This window comes from Corapipo altera, unplaced genomic scaffold (genome assembly GCF_003945725.1).
Source record: "Corapipo altera isolate COAL_440 unplaced genomic scaffold, ASM394572v1 1, whole genome shotgun sequence".
Lineage (NCBI taxonomy): Eukaryota > Metazoa > Chordata > Aves > Passeriformes > Pipridae > Corapipo > Corapipo altera.
Genome location: NW_020884873.1, coordinates 38,426,071 through 38,446,905, shown reverse-complemented (window position 1 = coordinate 38,446,905; position 20,835 = coordinate 38,426,071). Strand labels below are relative to the sequence as shown.

General features: G+C 38.7%; 2 protein-coding genes across 2 annotated transcripts in view; both read right to left on the bottom strand.

Moving 5' to 3' along the window:
• Window positions 1-10,701, bottom strand: part of GXYLT1 (glucoside xylosyltransferase 1) — a 43,473-nt gene extending 32,772 nt beyond the window's left edge. Inside the window, exons 1-2 of the mRNA XM_027657514.1 lie at window positions 9,888-10,701; window positions 9,661-9,744 (exon numbers count right to left, since the gene is read on the bottom strand). Of these exons, the coding sequence (XP_027513315.1) occupies window positions 9,661-9,743 (83 nt within the window). The 5' untranslated portion in view covers window position 9,744; window positions 9,888-10,701. The remainder of the gene's footprint in view (window positions 1-9,660; window positions 9,745-9,887) is intronic.
• A 137-nt stretch (window positions 10,702-10,838) lies between these two features.
• The window catches only part of YAF2 (YY1 associated factor 2), a 32,895-nt gene continuing 22,898 nt past the window's right edge, over window positions 10,839-20,835 (bottom strand). Inside the window, exon 4 of the mRNA XM_027657528.1 lies at window positions 10,839-20,039. Coding sequence (XP_027513329.1) covers window positions 19,802-20,039 — 238 coding nt within the window. The 3' untranslated portion in view covers window positions 10,839-19,801. The remainder of the gene's footprint in view (window positions 20,040-20,835) is intronic.

The following is a 20,835-nucleotide window of genomic DNA, read 5'->3' as shown; positions in this document are numbered from 1 at the left end:
GGGGCGGGACCGGCGGGGGCGGGGCCGGAGCCGGTCGGGCCGCGGGGCGGGGCCGTCGTGGCGGCCGCAATTCAATTGTCCCGAAAGTAAAAAAAGCCTCTTCCTCTTCTTCCCCCGCCACCGCGGCCCCGCGCTCAGCCTGGGCTCGCCCCCGTTCAGGTCTCCGGAACACGGCCCTGGGCAGGAGTCGAGAGAAGAAACGTCCCAGGCAGAGACAGCGGCAGCGCTGACGTACCAGAAGCCCGCAGGGACAGCGCACAGGCTCCTGTCTCGCCGTGTCTTCGTGAAGGGCAAAAGTGGGGCTAAAGTCCCCTCAAAATGACACTCTTTTCCCCTATGCTCAGTGTTTCTGTTGCGATAACTTCGATTTTCCTGCATGAAAGCTTCACAGATGCCTCTCCACAAGGATATTCTATAAGTACATATAGCTAAAGGGAGGGTGTCAAAAGGATGGAGCCAGGCTCTTCTTGATGGTGCCAAGCAATAGGACAAAGACTACAGGCAGAAACTGATGCACAGGAAGTTCCATCTGAACATCAGGAAGAACTTATTTACCATCCAGGTGACCACCCACTGGAACAGTTGCCCAGAGAGGTTGTGGAGTCTCCCTCATTGGAGATACTCAAGAACCATCTGGACAAAATCCTGTGCCACGTGCTCTAGGATGACCCTGCTTGAGCAGGGAGGTTGGACCAGACGACCTACTGTGGTCCCTTCCAACCTGACCCATTCTGTAATTCTGTTATTCCCTCTCATTCCTTAGGCAGCCGTAGTTACACAAGTGTCCTTTCTCCTTGTACAGAAACAAAAAGAGCATGCAAATCACTTTGGACTTCAGTGCCCTTCCCTCCTCTGGCCTTGGCACAGTACTCTGGCCCGGGGAGCAGGTGGGTGCCGCTGGGCCAGGAGGATGCTGAGCTGGAGAATGTTGGTGAACTGAGCCTGCAGGATTTGTTTGTGGTCACTAGCATAGAGAGGGTTATTTTGGTTCACCAAGTCATGCTTGTGGACAACAAGATATAGGTCTGGGAAGTGGCAGAAGAAATAATAACTATACATCCTGCTAGACAGGGGGAATATTGGTTGGGTTTCAGCTGAATCCAGTACAGTAGTGCATCCCCCCTGTCATAGGTTGAGATTGGCCCCCCCTGAGAAGCTGGGGGGCTCAGAGGTGATTGGGTGCCAGGGCAGTGTTCCCTGGAGAGTCAATCACCATTCATGTTGTTCGCTTCTGCTCAAAATCATATATCACAGCACTGGAAACGGTTGGCAAGTTCTGTCTTGGTTGCTTTGCTGTTGGTGTCTGCTGCGTGTAGGTGGACAAGGCCAGGGGGTGGCTGGGCTCCCTCTCTTCCCCTCTCTGGGGGGGAGAGGGGAGCCCTGCGACCCCCCAGCTCAGCCTTTAGCTAGAGTTAGAGTCAGCATTTGGAGTGTGTGCTGTGAAGGAAGAGATTCACAGCACCGGAGGTAAGAGAGAGGCAGGCTTTGCAGCCAGGCCCTCTTCCCCCTGCTTTTCTGCAGTGAAGCTGTAGAGGGGGGCTTTTCTTTCCCTCCACTGTAAGTGGAGGAGAGGCTCAGCCCTGAAGCTGAGCCAAGTGGACGGGCTATGGAGGTAGGCCCGGTGCTTGGGAGAAGAGTCCCAGGCGAAATTGGAGACGAGCCAAGAGCTCGGGAGTTGCCTGCCGAAGCTGACCAAGAGCAGTTGAGAACTGATGTGGAGGAATGAAGATTCCAGGACATGTATGTTTGATAAGCTACACTGCAGCAGCTTACGAACCGAGGTGAGACCACGAGCAGAGAGAGATCGCACAGCAGCAGAGGAGCAAAGACTCAAAATTATCTTCTTGGACTTTGTGAGGAGAGACTGCAACAAACAACTGCTGGAACTTGGTGAGGAGGGAGTGTTCAGTAACCCAGAACACTCCCACAGCAAAAGACTGTGTTACGTATCAGCCTTAAAGGCTGCTCCTGGACTAAAGTTAAAGGAGGGGCTTGAAAGGACTGACTGATAGAAATGTAATATATATATAGTTGCCTTTAGTTTGTATAGTATTTATTTGTGTAAACAAATGTATATATATTTACCCCTTCCCCTACAGAAGCCTCTGGCCTGAAAGTTTCTCTCTGGTGTTAGGATAAATTGTGGGAAGGGGTGGGGGAGAAGCCTAAAATTGGATTTTAGACTTCTAGTGTGGCTCAAACTGCCACACCCCCTCACAGACTCAGACCACTGAGCAAAGACCTTACAGCCTAACTAACCTATACTATTGCCAAGGTAAGTATTTTAGAGTCACTCAGTGCTGCTCCCTCAGCTTTCAGGTTTAAAAAGAATACAAGTTTGGAACAATTCTGCTTCCTTCTTTGTCCTCACAGTGCATTTGGCTCACATTTTCTCTATGGACTGAAAACACCCTTTTTTAAAATAAGTGATGATATCCCCATTTAACTGCGTGAATTCAGGACCCCGAATTTTAAGAAAAATGCCAACATGATTTACAATAAAGCATAAAAAAATAGTTCTGTTATAGATTGTGTGGCCTAAGGGTGAATGTCATACATGAATGCCCATAAAACCTCAGCCATAGCTTACTACTGCTCTTGGCTGTGCTTAAAAGAAGGGAGAAAAAAGAATGCCAGCTGGCAACTCTGGTAGTTGGAAGAGAAGCAGCACCAAAATTGTTCTGCCAAAATTATTCATTACCTCTTTCACAAAATAAAAGAAAAAATGAGGAGAAAAGGTAGCCCTCAGAAAATACTGGGTACTCAACTCTCTTTGCAGTGCAGATACCAGGATGATTACTAATAGATATAAGCAGGGAAGTTGGGACTGAGAAAAGAAGTAGAAATCAAGAGAAGTAAGGAACTAGGGGGCACGGGGATGATGAGAATTCAGGGCCAAAGGTGGCGAGGTATAGATGGGAGTCAGAGATGAAATGGGGAAGTACTCATGAAAAGAACTCTTTCTAGAGTTTGTTTAATGAAGTAAGGGAAATTTATGTCAGTGAGATCCATGTGCTGGCTTCCACTACAGAAAGAACCAGCTCCAAAAGTCCCACTCAAAGTCTTAGCTGGGCTTTCTGCCCCTCTGCTCTGTGTTGCTCATGGCTTTCTACCACAATCTGCCATTCAGCTTCCCTGATTTTGTGTTTGCACTCAAAATCTGGCTCATTGTTCTCATTGCATATCTACCTGCTGAACTTGTGCACTGTCCCACTTCACAGTCCCTAACATACACTACCAAGTCCATATGCCAGGGAATGAGTTACACAGAGAGTCAGAGTGGAGAGACATAACCCACTATTTACTGACAGCAAGCTTAAAAGCAGAAACCACTTAGTCCCTACTGAGGTGTCACACTTGCCTTTTTTATGGAAGAGTGTTCCAGCCAGGGAAACTGAGGTCTGAAAGGTCTTATAAAGGCACAAAGAATGAATGTGGCAAATGGGCAGCAATAATGCTCTCATGCTTCAGAAGAAGAAAGTATACTCTTGGATGAGAAAAGAAGAAATAAGGAGTGCTAAAGAGAGGCAAGACAGGGAGAATTTTTTAATTGTTATTATCAATCATGTCATTACCAAAATAGGAATTTCCAGGATTCTCTTCATTCAATGCTGTCCAATAATACATTAATAATTTATCAGTGGGAATGTATCTGTGGTGCTCTAAAAATATAATTAAGGTAAGGTCAGAGAGAAAGTTAGTATCTTGTGTTAAGCTCTGTCATGCTACTGGGAAGCAAAAAACGGCTAAACTTGCCTGCACACAAGTCTTTTTTCACACTGCAAAATCTGTCCGTTTAATCAGTTGGTGTGATAAAGATAAAATGCTTCTAACTACAAACTCAGACCTCTGAGTAAGGAAGATAAGCAAAAGTGACTGAAATGCTGTACCTAGGTAGTATCACTGAGAAAAAAACACTGTCAGACGGTATTTAATTACATCATTCCACCTATAAATTCTTTAAAGATTAATAATTATCTATCTTTATTACTCACCATGAATAGTTACTGAACAATATGTAATATATTAAACTATAATATTTGCTAGTCTTTAGTAACTTAAAACATGAAGAGGTATAATCAGGTGCAAGATTCTCTCCTTTTAATAACAATTTTAAATCTTTAAATTCTTTCTTGACTGGAATTTAGTTACTTCGCTGTGGTAACTTTTGTATATTTAGAATTCAATTCTATTTACTACATTCAGAAATTAGCTGAAACTCAGAAAACAGCAAACTTATTAAACTACTGGTGCTATATAAGTAGTGAGAACAATCAATTTTTAAAAGAATCAGCATCTTATACTTCTGCAAGCATGTTCAAGGGTCAGAAGGGCAGTTACTGTGTGCCAGAAAAGGAAAACAACATTCTAAAAACTCATTAGATCAAGATATAAATCAGATCAACTTAATTAAAAAAACCCAGTCCAAATCAGACGCATCTGTATCATTCCCCCTGGTTTTGTTCTTTCAGGAAGTTAAACTATTCATTAAGCTGGAAGAGCAATAAGATTTTCTGCTGACAGCTTTGTGTCAATGCTGCCTCGTGCAGACCAGTTAAGGGTTTTTCAAAGGCAGCAACACTTTCTTTGATGTTCATGTGCCCTTTCATACAAGCTGCAGTGTCAACACTCGGCTATGATAGATTGTGAGGTTGGCTAAGTAAGAAGAAACTGCTTTGCTGCCATGTGTTGTACATATGGTATCATCGGACTTCTTGGGACAATGACCCTTTTCTGTTGCTGCCAGATATCATTGGTTTTTAGTTCCCTGTTACTTTTTAAGAAAAAGACTTAGTTTGGTACCACTGCCTTCCATTATTACTGCATCTACTCTTCAAAATTCCCAATGTATAAAATTGCCCACAATGTATAAAAATATTGATAAAAATTCTCAAAATCAATTTTTATTGATGACCAAAATATTATTAACTTCCCCCATTCCTTCCCTGTTTAGTTCTCATTGTTTAGTATTTGTGCTGGTTTAAAGGTAAACCGGCAGGGGAAATGAACCCAGCTCGAAAGAGAGATTATAAGTCAGAATAACAATTTAATAAAATAATACAATAAGTACGATTATATAGACAAACAATTGGTTTTAACCCACAAAACCCAAATGTATAACCCAGCACCCTGGGGCATGAACAGTTCGTTGGGCCCCCTGAGTCTAAAGTAAAAGGAGAGGGGAAAACCTCTTGGTGTGAGTGCTGTTGCAGTCCGGTCAAGGGTGGCGGTTGCAGTCTGGTTGAAAAGTGGTGGTTGCAGTCCAGTCGAGAGTGGTGGTTGCAGTCTGGTTGAGAGTGGTTGTCTGCAGTCTAACTCTGGATCCCACAAGTGGTTAAAAAAGTTCCAAGACTCCAAGATTATATATCCTCCAGCTCAGGCAGGAATGCCCAGTACCTCCCTCAGGGTGGGGAGTTCCACAATGGGTGTTAGGACAAGAGCACCCTCCTATCTCGCAGGCCTCTTAACACCCAATTTATAGCCTGAGGAGTCAGGCTGCTCTGGGCAGATGGTGTAAATGGTCTATTGGTAACAGTTTCTGGGAAATGGCATGGAAGGCTATAGAATACACAGTTTTGGGTTACACCCATACAGTGATGAACTGGTCTCAGCTGTTCTAACTAGGACAGTATTGTAGTGTGTTTAACCTATTTAGACTCTAAGTAGGAGCTTAAAATATTTTGCAATTACTCTTGATAACTACAATAATACCCAAGGAGAACAGGAATAGGAAAAACACCTCAGGACATTCACAAAATTAAGTAAGCTGCTTTGTAAACAGTTTGGGAAGGGGTATGATACTTTGCAAATTTCCTAGTTTCTTCTAATATGAATAAATTATTTCTTTGATAGAAACACATCACTTCAAAATTTATTTAATGGATTCTCTGTGAACAGTTATAAGTTATTAAACATTAGTCAAAATATTTTTATCATTCCTCTTACAAAAGTACAAATTCCATGCCCTAAGTAAAGAAATAAATAAACACCTATGTATGTAGGCTTGCACAGTATTTAATGGTTTACTACATTAAAAAGTAGAATGAATGCTTTCTAGGAGCACAAAGGGAATTTTCTTTTTATCTCTTTTTCTGTATTTGTGTGTCAAGCCCTTTTCTACTGTAAATCTTTCTAAATACGGAGCTCTAGAACATCAGTACAAAGAGGATTCTCAGTGTAGGGCTTTTTTTTTTTTGAGTCATTAAAATTCTCCAAGGACTATACCCAGCATGGCTATAATGAGGTGATTGGTGATAGCCAGATAGCCGACGTGGCTTTACTAAGGGCAAATCATGCCTGACAAACTTGGTGGCCCTCTGCGATGGGCTTACGGTCTTGGTAGATGAGGGAATTGCATTGTCATATACCTGTCTGGATCTCTTCCCCCCCATGGTGTGGGGCGGCCTAGTTCTAGTTCCATTTCCATCTGAGGAACCATTTCCGACGGCTTGAGTGGATGGGGGGGGGAGACTCCAGCGCCAGGGGTTTCTTCAGGTCCTGAGCCTGGAGGGGAGAGGTACTCTTCCCTCCTCCCACTCACGTGGCTCCATGGCAGGCACAGAGATAGCAGACCGGTGTGGAGAGGAGACAAGAGAGAGTTTATTGTTGGGGGGGTTACATTTACAGGCTTAGGAGGATTCACAGAGTAACCAATTACAGGTTGCAGGAAGGGGTTAACAACCAATAGGAAGGTCTTCCCAGGACATTCCTGCATGGGAGACAATAGTCCTTCACAGGGGGTGTCGGGAAGAAGAAAGCATGAGTTAGCAAAGAGACTACAAAAAGCCATTTTGAAACATGTTTAAACCACAGTTTTCTCATATACTGCAGATTTACTGCCGCATACCTGGACTTGTGCATGAAATTCTTGTCTCTTACCTGGTGGTTGATGAGAAGCTCAACATGAGTAACATGCAGCTCAGAAAGCCAGTTGTGTCCTGGGCTGCATCAAAAGCAGCATGGCCAGCAGGTCAAGGGAGGTGATTCTGCCCTTCTATTGTGCTCTTGTGAGACCACACTTTGAGTACTGTATCCAGCTCTGGGGTCCCCAGCACAGGAAGGACATTGACATGCTGGAGCAAGTCCAGAGGAGGCCATGAAGATGATGAGAGGACTGAAACACCTCTCCTATGAAGACAGACTGAGAGAGCTGGAGCTGTTCAACCTGGAGAAGAGAAGGCTTTTGGGGAGACCTAACTGCAGCCTTCTAGTATCTAAAGGGGCTGACGAGAGAGCTGGGAAAAGACTTCTTACAAGGGCATGTAGTCATAAGACAAGGGGGAATGGCCTTAAACAGAAAGAGGGTAGGTTTAGGTTAGACATAAGCAAGAAAAAATTCACAATGAAGGTGGTGAGACACCAGAACAGGTTGCCCAAAGAAACTATGGATGCCCCATCCCTGGAAGTGTTCAAGGTCAGATTGGATAAGGCTTTGAGCAACCTGGTCTAGTGGAAGGTGTCCCGGCCCATGGCAGGAGGGTTTAACCTGGATGATCTTTAAGGTCCCTTGCTACTCCAACCATTCTGTGACTTTATGATTTGTGTTTAAAGTACTTCTGGAAAGAGTCAAAGCAAACTTACTTATTTGTGCAAATATGTACTAAAGAAATAAGGCAAGCAGGGCTGGTTTTTGTTTGTTATTTGCTTATATATAACTATAGCTAAAAGTCCTTATTGTGTCCTGCTGTTGTTTGCTACAACATCAAGTGTTTTTGAGTCCTCTGACACACAGATCAGGGTCTTTAAATTACTACAATACATAATCACTTTTTTTTCCTGTAATGGAATAAATATTTACTAGCAGTAGTCATGCACAACAGCAACTTTGCATTATGCCTTGAAAGTTCAATTTTTAAGATGAAATATATCAAATAATCTGAAAGTAATACTGTGGTTTTTTACCTTTCCCATTTCACAGCAACAGTGCAGACTCTACACAGTGAATTCAATGCTACTTGTACTAAGTATGCTCATCCTAGTCACTTTTTTGAAGATCCCTAAAAGGAATGCATTAGCTCATGAAATCCTCAAACAGCAGACAGAAAACAACTGGGTTTTTTTTTTTCACAGTTGATGTAAAAATTTTATGCATTTTATGTATTTATTATTTTATTTATGTATTTATTATTTCCAAATGCAAAAACCTGCATGTCTAGCAGAGTGAAACTGCATCTAGCAAACAGCTAAAATGAAAAAAAAGTTTACATGACAATTGACAGCTGTCCTTTTAAGAGGATAGAGGCATAAGAGAGTTGTCAGGACTCTTGAAAACCATTCAGCAGTGCAAGCCAGATGATACACTGAAGCCAGTTGCCCCCATTTCGAATGGAAAAAACAACTGTCAGTCATTCAGTAAGGAGGTGTTTTGGAAAGGGATCAGTCAGTCAAACCAAGTGAAGAGTTGACTGACTTTGACAATTATTTTGCCTTTTTATTTTGTTCATCTGCACACTTTTTTGCTCCCTAGTCCTCTTCAAGTAGGGTGTAACACTGTAAACCAATGTTAGACAACATCAAGAATGGAGAAATAAAGTCCTAATGTTTGTATGTCCACATAATTTTCTCTGAGGGTTGCTTTAGTTCTGTAATTGCTAATTAAAAACAAACAAACAAACAAACCAGATCAGAGCAACCAAATTCGGCAGTTGTTCAAAGCATTTACTGCTTGAATTATAAGGAAGAGATAAGACACTAATATTGTCTTTTGTACTGACTACTTCTTTTAAAACTGAATAGAACACCCACATCACAGACAACTGCCTAAGGTACCAGCATCCTTATACTTGGCTAACAGCCTTGGTCATGCCTGAAGTTCACGGAATTACTTAGGGCAAGCAGTCAACCTGCCTTGCAGTGCCTTGTGCAACACCCTGGGCTGTGCAGACATTACACTGATTTATCCAAGGTGTCAATAGAGTCATGTTCTCAGCCCATTCCACTGCATGAGTGGCAGCAGAGCCAGCAAGTAGTTGGAATATTGTGTTGTGCTGAACTTTGAGCCTGTAATAACCAAAATAACTTGAAGTGCTGCTGAGTCATGGTTGCACTTACGCATTATTCAGCCTTCCTTTATCCATCTTTTATCTGTAACTTTAGAAATTTTCTTTTTTACTATTTTTTTTTTTCAAGACAAGAAAGGGTAAAATAAAATTGGATGCTGTCCTAAGCTATCTCCAAGCACCAGGCCCATATCTATGTGGGAATGCTGTGATCTCCCATGGCTGCCAAAACATTTGTGTGGAATTTAAGACATTTTTTTTTTGATCTTCAGACCCATAATTGTGTAGCAGTCTTGTTAAATAGTCAACAGTGGAAAGAAATTAGTAAAAGGGTGATAGAAGGGCTTTAGAACTTGATCTCCTCTTTTGAATCCCTTCTGTTCTTTTAAAATTAATGAGTAAGACTAAATAAGACCCCTTTAACTAGTGACAATAGCCTCATTCTGGTATCTGGTGCCAATTTAGGCAGTATTTCTGCAGTACCAAACTTGGTAATTATGTCAACAGTCTCCTAAAACTTGCTGCTTGCACTTGGGGATCTAAGCCCAACACTGGCAGGGTGACATTACAAGCATTCTGCACCAGAGGAGGTATCAGCCTCACATGCTGCCTCCCTGGAGTGGAGATGAATTCCCATACTCATGGCCAGCAGTGTACTTACCTGCTGCACAAATGCGAAACTCTGAAAACCTTTACAAGAGAATGAGCTTCATTTAAAAATGTCTTGTAGAACCTCTGTCCCATGCTGCAAAGCAACACAAATGACAATTCAGAGAACTGAACACAGGAACTGTGTGTAGCTTGAAGATAAATTGGCAGAATGCACATAGACCACAGTTTTATAGCTGGCTTTAGTATCAGAGTAGCTGTATATACAAAGTTTCTTACCTCAGTTGTTACTTTAATTTGCAAGCATGGATACTTCCATAATTTCTTGCCTCAAAAGCAGTACTTCCAGGAATATCTCAACTTCCATCATAGCCAAAAGCGGAAATGCCCTATCTCTGCCATAAATTAGTAGAGGCCTCTTGGCAACTTGAGATCAAATTCCCCAAGTCTTCTGTTTATCCCCAAAATGCCCACTTGTATTTTTTGCGCCTCCTAGACAGTACAAATAACATATTCAGAGATGCGTTCTGAACAACTGAATAACTTTATTTACCATTTTATTTATCATAGCACACCCTAAGCATCACCACTGCCAGTCAAGATTTTACTATAGTGCTCCCACAGTAGTTTTCACAAAAAATACTGTCTTATCAGATTGTTCACAGGCAAGAAGTATTTACTCCTGGGGGAGGCATTTCAATGTGTCACTATTCTAGGCATCAAACACCTTTTGATGTTCATCTGAAACCAACTGTATGTCATCGATGTGAAATAACTATAGGAATGTTAATTTTTAAACAAGTCCATTATCATTAACTGTTTAACATTTAATACAGAAAAAATTTATCTTTGCACTGAGATTCCTACTGTTTCTTTTTTTCCAGATGTTTCCCCTCAGCTGTCCTGCCACACTTTCAGCATTTTAAATTAATAATGTCTTTTCACTGAGGTAGGAAGAAGTCAGTTGAAGGCAGTCTCCCAATGGGTTACTACACACTTGACTAAATGTAATGTATTGCCATCTTTATTTAAAGGAATGCTTAACTGGAATTGAACATAGTTTATCAGACAGAAAATCTGTAGCATCTCATGATGCAAACTGTACTTTCAGACTGCTACACTGAGACCTTTTAAGTGTAGACCAATATACTGTTTTTCTTAGAGTATCTTTATATCTTTTATAATACATTTGTATATATTAAAAAAATTACAACCACACACAATCTTTTGTTCACGGAGATGTTTATTTTTGTCTTCAATGTTTGTAGGGAATACGATTTCACTACAAAAGTGTCTCAGAGAAACTCCATTCAAAGTCTAGGCTTAAGAATGAAGGGAAAATATACTTTCAGCTGTACCAGTCCTGAGCAAAGTTTAAAAAAAAAATTAAAAAAAATCCTCTAGATATAGGAAGCAGCACCAATTGAACCACAGGGCCTCTTACTGATATCTGCTCATGCTTTCTTTTCTGCTTGAGAATTGGTAAAAACTTAGGTAGGAAGAATTACTTTATTAGAAGGTGGACATAAGATTGTCAGTCCCAATCTCTCACCAAAAACCACGCATTTTTTTATAGTTAAAGTCCAGGGCCTTAGTTTTACTTTCCACTAAGTAGTCAGGACTGCTAACAGCAAGACTGTTGCCCCCATGGTGTAACATTTTCTCTTACTTAAATTGGTTAATAAATATTTATGTACTTCTTTTAATAAATATTTATTTCCTGTCAAGTTCCTGTAAAGTTACATTGTTCTTAGAAGTATACTACTTGTAGCAGTTCTAAAAATTCCGATAACATCAGGTCTCAAAGTAATTCAAGTGGCTTACATTCTGTCTCATTCCAGTGAAAGGATTTCAAGCCATTGGTAACACTCAGTACTTAATAGTTGGTTTATCCAGGACATTCAGATTCAATCTGACAAAGTAAATACTTCTAAGAGTCAGAACAGAAAAGGCACTTACTCCTTTTGGGGAAGACACCTGGCAGGTAAGATTTTTATTTTCAAAATAACAAGCCCTTTTTCTAACAACAAAATCCTTAAAAAACTACCATTGGATTAACATAAACCCTATGAACAAAACCAAGTTATGTACCCCTTTCCAAGAACAGTAATATTGTCTTTGATTGAGAAACTGAGAAATGTGAAAGCATCCAAAAATACTCAAGAGTTTTATTCACTTCTGTGATATTCCAGTATACCATCATAGCTGACTAGAGGAAAAAAAATCTCCTCCAGAAAATGTATGTTTTACAAATTGAAATTTCTGGACTGTTTCTTATTAAATACTTGTATTAGCAATAAAATGTAAGACTTTAGTGTATTATAACCAGGAACATCACCTTGGTTACAACTGATAACCTTTACAGAGGAGTAAATCTTTTGTCAAACTTCCTTGCAATCGAACCATTGTCTCAGCGATGCTCTGTATAAGGCACTTAGCAAATTTTAAGAGCATCTGACAGTACTGTTGGTAGTCTTGATTTGGTTGTGAGGATGGTCTAACAAGTTGCAAGATTAACAGGGTAAGGTGTGGAATAATCATTGAAAATAGCCATATGAACTACTGGTCACAAAACTCCTTAGAAGCCACATCCATTGTAGTTTGGGTTCCTATTACCCTTGCAACATAAAGCTACTCTTTTTTTCTAGTAGTCCAGGAATTAGACCTTTAAAATTGTATATTGGTTAATTGTACAAGAGGAATTTATTTTGTTCCTGACTAGCTCTTTCATCAAAACTTCTGCTCTTTCAATAAATTACCTGCATCCAAGAGTGAAATGTTCATAGTATTTACTATTCAATTCACAAACCCCTACATCTATCTTTAGACCAAAAGTCACTGAACCAACAGGTATCAAGAATTATAAAGCAAGACACACCTCTAAAAGTGTGTAATGCTGCCTACTTCTAATACAGTACACAGAAAAACGAATACTAATAGACGAAGAAGCCATTATTTTTGGCTATTCTAGGGATTATTCTGAAAATACATTTTCTTTGTTCTTCCTCCCCCCCTCCTTATCCTCTGTGTTGGACTGAGGGGTTTTGAAGGTCTTTGACATTTTAGAAACAGAAGTTGGTTGGTTGGAATTTCTGTAGGAAAGCTGAGAAAGCACACAGTTATCTGTGCATGTTTCTCAGACATTCTCTAGCAGGGACTGAGAGCATTTTCTTAGACCTTTCAAAAAGCCTCCAGGTACTGCAAGTTACTTGGTAACATTATGCCTGCATCAGTTGGAAAGCATTTTGCTTATTTTTCCATGCCTGGAAGCCTCCCAGCACAGAATCAGATCATTTGCGGAAATGCAGATAATTGGCATCCCAGAACGCCAGCTACCTCAGCCAGAGTGCTTGAATGGGACAGGATCAGTGTAACTAAGTTTGCTCAGCAAGAATCTGTTCAGTAAGTCAATTATATAGAAACAAAGACAAAGGTGACAAAATTGATAATGACCTCTAAGCTTCACATACCATTGTTAGTCTTACAGAAACCAGAATATAGTTGAAGAACTGGGAACAGCCATCAAATTCCCCACTTAAAAAAGCAGGCATAGGAAATTATTTCACTCACTGCATCCACGTACGCTATAGATGTACTTAAAAGGAAAAAAAAAAGAGAGGAAGGAATCAGAATGTGTTTCCTTCAGAGCTGGAAGTGGTGATACTCAATAAATACACATAACCTGAGGAGATTTCCCTTCCCTAGATTAATTCATAGCTGAAGGCTGTTACAGTAAGAGATGATCAGTCAGATAGCAGATTTTCTTTCTGAGATCTGTGCCATCAGGAACTGGGCTTGACATTGAAGCATTTTTATTTATTCTGTGCAAAGAAGGATCAGTTTGAAATAGATTATTCATGGATGGTAAGTACAGATTAGATGCATATAAACAGCAAATTAGATCTGCGTTCCCAAAGCAGGTATTCACTCACCTGTCTTAACTAACAGATGCAAAGTGATTGAACAACTCTGTCTTTTTTTAGCAACAAATACCTGGGAATATCTTTGAACTAAATTCAATCTGTATTTTTTAGAACCCAGCGAGATTGGGAAGGAGGTAAAGAGCCACATTTCATTAGCCCAGGTTACATTTATTTCCTTCTTCTGTATACTTTTGTTTCTTCATACAGAAGAGGAAAATTGGGTGTGCAAGGGTAGCAGGTTATCAAAAACGACATTAATAGTCTCTTCTCCTCAGCTGTCTCCTCATAACTCTGTTGTAAATTAGTGCTACATTGGTCTACAGCCACATTTCTTAAAATCTTAAAAGTTAAAGAGGGCATGTTCACTTTGCTTTGACCAAGATCAATATTTATACACAGATGTGCTGGTTTTGGCTGGGATACAGTTAATTTTCATCATAGTAGCTGGTATGGGGCTGTGTTTTGGATTTGTGCTGGAAACAGTGTTGATAACACAGTGATGCTTTGGCTATTGCTCAGCAGAGCTTACACAGAGTCAAGGCCTTTTCTGCTTCTCATACCAATGCACCAGTGAGAAGACTGGGGGTGCACAGGGAGCTGGGAGGGGACACAGCCAGGATGGCTGACACCAAGTGACCACAGGGATCCCAGACCATATGGTGTCATGCTCAACATATAAAGTTGGGGATAGAAGAAGGAAGCAGGTGACATTCAGAGTGATGGTATTTGTCTTCCTCCATCACCGCCATGTGTGACAGAGGCCTGCTTTCCTGGGAATGGTTGAACACCTGCCTGCCCATGGGAAGTGGTGAATGAATTACTTTTGTTCTGATTGTGTTTGCAGCTTCTATTTTGCCTGTTAAACTGTCTTTATCTCAACTTGTGAGTTTTTGCACTTTTACTCTTCCAATTCTCTCCCCCCTTGCACCAGGGGAGAGTAAGCAAATGACTGTGTGGTACTTATTTGCCAGCTGGAGTTAATGCACGACTTTGTTAAACAACAGAGAACAGTGTAATTAACTACTACACTTTTCCAGGTGGCCTAGGTCCTGAAAATGCAGTCCTGAAGGGTTTCTTGCTCAAATATTCTTCCCTCTGCCAAGATATGCCACAATTTCTACAAAATAATTAACATTTTGGAACTATTTTTTTAACTACTGTTACTGAACAACATTTTTCTGGTGGTAATTTTCCTCTTAGACATATGAGACAAGGAGTGATTAGATTATATCACCATTTCATCTTTTACAAAACCCCAAATGGGACAGCAATCTCTTGTGATCATTCTTAGTAATATTAATTAGGAGCTATGGAATATGCTTTTGCTCTTCATCTTCCATGTTTAACTCCTTAAAAGTACACCTAAAATTTCCTGTGCCCATTAAACTGCTCTTAAAATCTCCTGTGCCAGTAGACAGAGCAAGTTCATTCTGATAACTTTTATCTGTCTCCCACAATAAAAGGGGTAAGATCAGGACCAAATACATCTGAGTGATTACATAATATACAGTGGTGGTTTGTTTTAATAAATTTTCACCAACACAGTTAAATAAAGGGTGTAAACAGCTCCTGTATCATTAAGTCTACAGGATCTGAAACTAATTTATTTGTTTGCTGCATTTTCTTTCACTGTTTGAATCCAATGATATAGTTTAGGCCTCATCCACAGAAAAATTCTTGGGAAAGTCATGTAAACATCACTTGCTGTTGGATAATAGCATTTTCTAGCAAGCGTGCAGCTATCCATTGCTGTTGCATCATTTACTCCATTCCAGACAGGAAGTTACAATAATTTCTATAAAGCACTGACTTCTAATTAACTTGTGAAGTACTTTTTCAAGTTTAATTTAGTGGTTAAATCCTGTTAATTCCTGTTAAAACATGGGTTCTTTAGATGTCAAACTAAGCTCAGTCTAAGATTGTTGTCTTAGACAAACCTTTTAAAAGTCTTTTTTAACAGTTTCTCATCTTGTTAAAACTTTGAGAGCCCAAAAGAAATCCATCTGAGCTTCCTCAGTTTGACTGATTTTACCGTACAGTTTTTGCTAGCCTGTGATGTTACAACCTTTCAAACTTAGACTGCTTTGGCATAAGTTGGGGCACAATTCGAGGTTAGCAAAACCTTTCAAATCTCAAACTGTATTTCCAGCACACCCAAATCTTAACATTAAGATAGAAGTACGCATTTGCAAAATGCCATACTTGACTGACTGGTCCACTAGCCAAAACCAGCACTTTTATCTTACCTATCTTATTCCTGAGTAAACACAGGCCATATTTACTACAATTATAGCACTTGCTGTTGCCTTGGGAGAAATTAAATTTAGATGCCTTTCTATTTCCATACAGTTTTGGATGTTTGTAGACTCCCTAGTAGGGAGAAGAATCAAATAAAGGCATGTGACAGAAAGAAAACAAACAGATACAGTTAAAGAACCCCCATGTACATAAAAAATACACAATAGACAGTTCCACAACAAATCCATCCCGTATAACAAAGTAAAATCAATCAGCATAATGTGGGAAACTGTCAGGCTTCTGAGACAGGAAAAAGTAAAGAATCTAAGATGCAAAATGTGAAGTTTAGAAGACTTGCCTAAACACTATAGTGAACAGGTAGAAACAAATTCTAGAAAGTACTCTCTCTCACATGGCTACTTGAAAATGTGCTATTCATAACATTAAAAAAAAGTAAAGTGCACAAATTATAAAATCAAACCCTTTTTGAGATTTTACAATCTATGCTCCAAAACATCAAGTATCTAGATAAACATATAATAGGTTAAAACATCAGTAATTGTATTAATATCAAGACTATTAATATCAAGAATTTTAAATTTTTAAAGGTAATTTATTTATTACTATCACCTCTGTTGGAATCAAGATTTATATGGTATAATTTAACCTGCTACTGAGTAGAAATTTTGTTTATCTCAAATACGTAGACTTAAATTCATGAAAAAAAAAATCAGTCTCAACTATATTTGTTCTTTTCCTTATAATTAATATAATTATATTAATGGCAAAGTTAGGAAGATAAGAGACTGAATTACTGTACACTTTATCAATGAACTATTTATACTCCATTTTTCCCCATTTCCCCCCCTTTTCCTTTCTGAAACCAGACAATCAATCGACACATAAAGGAACTCATTTACATGGAACACTATCACACTTGTCTTTGTTGGGCCACCATTTCATGAACAATCCAGGATTTATGGCTGTTGAAGACTGGTGCATATATAGATTTAACAAATAACAGTTCTTATGCAGAGAGCAATCACAGAGAAAAATAGCTAATCAAAACACATTACAACATTAAATTTTCACTTTTTATAAATGGAGTAAAGATGCTTTTAAATATATTTACAGTTAGAAAAAGGACTTAGGATTACTACACGTCAAAATTATTTAAAAATTATGAAAGTGAAGTTCATTTAAATTATAACACTATGAACAGAGTCATACGCCATATTTTACTTCGAATTTTTCTACTCTGCTGTCAGTATTGTCGTATTCCTTTAATCACCAAGAGGCAAAAATTATCTTAACTTTGCTTAATGCTAAAACAAGCATAATTTCAATGAAATGCTGGAAACCTAATAGTTCAGTTAAAACCACCACAGCTTTTTAGATCCTAGCTGACTTGTGTTGTATCTGTAGTTAGAAATTGTTTTTCAATGTCTTGTTCAATAAAGAACAGTGAGACCTTTCTGCATTCTTTTTGATTACAACCATACTTGTACCACATTTTTGAGATTATTCTCTAGAGACATAGTAAAATCCACTCCATCCTTCCTTCCTTCCAAACTAAATGGCTACTTATTTCTCAAGATAGAGTCCTCTTGTGGGCAGTGCTGGGTGGTGTGTTCACATAAACTTAAATGAAAATACACTTCCCATTTAGTGAATTCCTGGTAATAGATTATTATTTGTTCGCAAGGAATTCTGAAATGTGATAGCATTCATTACATTTTAAATTAGAAACACATTTCATAAAACTTCTTCCAATGAGATTTGCTATCCTAAAACTGCTTACTTTAAAGAGTTTCAGCTCTTTTGTAATCCATTACATCAATATAGTCCCACCTAAAAATAAAAAAATAAAGTTGAGAAGCATGTATTTCTCTTTTAAAAACTAGTGTAAGTTATTCTGAACACCAGCCCAGCCCAAAAAACATTTAAGAACCTTAAAAAGCATTGTTTTACAGATACTAAGAGTTGGCCAGGTAACAGCAATGAACAGACATCCTATTTAGTAAGATAAAGCAGAATACATAATAAACAGGTCAGTAGTTATCCATCTGAAATAGCCTATAATTAACATTTGATGTCTAAAAAGTTTAAACAGCAACACCAAGGAATGAGGTATGTATGTTCTCAGATATCACATCAGACTCTCATTTTATGCAACTAACTGTATTTCACAACTAGCATCTTACAAAATAGAACAGTACCATTGTGCCTGAAGAAGTACTGCATTAAAAACAGAAAAATACATTACTACAAGAAACCACCAAACATCACAATTGTCAGGGGCTACAAAAATCCATTGTTTTAAGCTTTTAAGAAGATATATCATATGTTGGTAATAATTTGGGGCTGGATTCACTACCAAGAAGGTCCATCCAACTTTTACATGGGCTTTGAAATATATTTAGTTTGAATGAAAAAGAAAAGGCTCATAGGAATGTAAGTGCACTATCTCCCCAAAAGGAGTTAAATGGACTTTTGTACTGAACCAGAATCTATAATTTAAAATCTATACATGAATTGTATGTATGTATCAAAACACTTATTGGTTGTAAACAAAAATGCAAAATCTGTATTCACAAAAATATTTTATTGGTAACTTTACATAATACCAGAAGGGATTGTAAATAATTCTGCTCTGTATCAGCATATTGCTAAGTGCGTAAATGTTGACAGTTTATGCCATAAAGCAGGATGGATACTGAGCTTTTTTCCATATGATTTATGACATAATATATTCTAATAGGCCAAATCAATATTAAAGAAATTGATTCAGGAGCAAAAAAATAATAGTATTGTTATTTTCTTATTCTTGTGCAACATCTGATATTCCTGTAATGAAATAAGTAACTAAGTGACACTAGAAAAATTTGGGGAAAGGAAACAGCACTAAGCAGAAACGAGAACTGCAGTTCTGTTATTTTTAAAGCTTTTCCAAACTTCCATATTTCCAAATGTTAGTTTTTGCCAAATGCATCATCATCTGTAGTTCAGTATTTGTTACACAACACAGAATACCAGTGTACAGCGACAGTGCAGTACTTCACCTGAATTGCAAGGCTGACTAATCAATGCTTAGAACGTGTTTTCTATTTTGCTTGTAAACATTACAATAAGTGTTTTAAGTGTCAAAAAATATTGGTAAAACCATCAACATAATTCAGTAACAGTAATCTAGTAAAATGTGTCAAACATTGGCAAAAATCCATACAAATGTTTTCTTTAATAACATTTTTCCTATTTAACCACACCAAGTACCAGCAGGTGTTTTTAAGAAGATAATTATTATGAAAATTCTGTTGCAGCAATAGTTGATTAAGTTGATCTTTGACTTGCATACATATAACTATGTTTCACAATTCCCAAATAATACATATTTAGGCAGCTTGAACTATGTTATAAAAATTTAAATTCAGTACATGCCAATAGAGGAGACTCCAAGAGTTGTGTTAGAATTCACTAAACTAAAAGTGAAAATGGACATACCAATAACACTGCATAATGAACATTCAAACCACATTTTCATGGCACCCTTACACATGAAGATTAAAAAGTTGGTATGAACATGCTTTGTAAGCACTTGTAGATTGCATTTAAATTATTATAGAATGATAGAATATGCTGAGTTGGAAGGGATCTACAAGGATCATCGAGTCCAACTCTGGCCCTGCACAGGATACCCCAAGAATCACACCATGTGCCTGAGAGCATTGTCCAAATGCTTCTTGAATTCAGACAGGCTTGGTGCAGTGACCATTTCCCTGGGGAGTCTGTTTCAGTGCACACTTTGGGTGATAAACCTTCTCCTGACATCTAACCTAAACCTCCCCTCACTCAGCTTCATGTCGTTATTTTTTCTACCACTGCACTTTTTTTTTTTTCAGCTGCATAAATTATGTTCCAGTCAATATACCAATTATGTATGAATAACCTGTCATGAAAATGTGGTAACAGGTGACAGAAGTTATGTATTTGTATGTTTTGAAGAGAAGAGACTAAAACTGGAGGAAATAAACTTTAATGAGATTCCCCATTCAGTGATGATGCTTCTCCTCGGGGTGAAGATGACCTGGACATTCCCCTCTCTGTGTTGTCAGAGCTAGAACCACTCTGACTGTGTTGATCTGCAGAAGCAGCACTGGAAGCAGGTGGTGACTTAGTTTTCTCCTTAAAGTCTGTAATTATGACTGTCAGATCTCCAACGGTAACTTCCAAATGCTGAGCGCTACTTCGATCCACATTTTTCAACCTTGGCCTAAACAAAGCAAATAATCATATTAAAAGCACACACATCACCTTATTATCTTGTCTCCCTCCTACTTGTTAGGAGCTCTGGAGAGCAAACATATATAAGACTGCTTTGTGCAACATCCAATACATCGGAAAACAATGTACCACAAATGTTAACAGTGGAGTGTTTCCTAGTATGTTTTACATTGAACTAGTTGAATATAACACATTACTACCTAAAATCATTTAGAAGTTGACATTATGAATAATGTCACTGTGCAGCAATATGGATGTATTGCACATGTGAAGGTTTTTACTTTTAAAGATCAAGTCTTTATTGTGACTATAGGAAGTTACACATTTGATCCAGTGAAACCTCTATCTCTGCAGCAGCCTTAAGCAACAATTCTATGTAGAAAATTATGTTCAATAACAAAGATGTTGGTATCTGTCTTTTCAACAGCACAGATAGTGTTAACTTGCAGCAGGTGTTACCTCATTTGAAAGCCTCACTAGGACCACCACTATACTATTTGAACTAGACTTTGTGTTCACAGTATAACTCTGGTATTTCTGGCATACACTGTGATTTAAATTATGCACAGAGATGAGTATTACACACAGTGTTGATAGGGTATCTTCATCTAATCTTTAAATTCTTTGATATTTCCCAACATCTCAGTGTCCTTAATCCTAAACATGACTTTCTAAATGACTTCTCTCTCTTGACTCTCAGTCTCTACCTGGTTCTACCCTAATGAAAAACCATCTGCTACTTCTCTGCATAACTAATCCCAGTGGATATTTCTGTCTTATATACT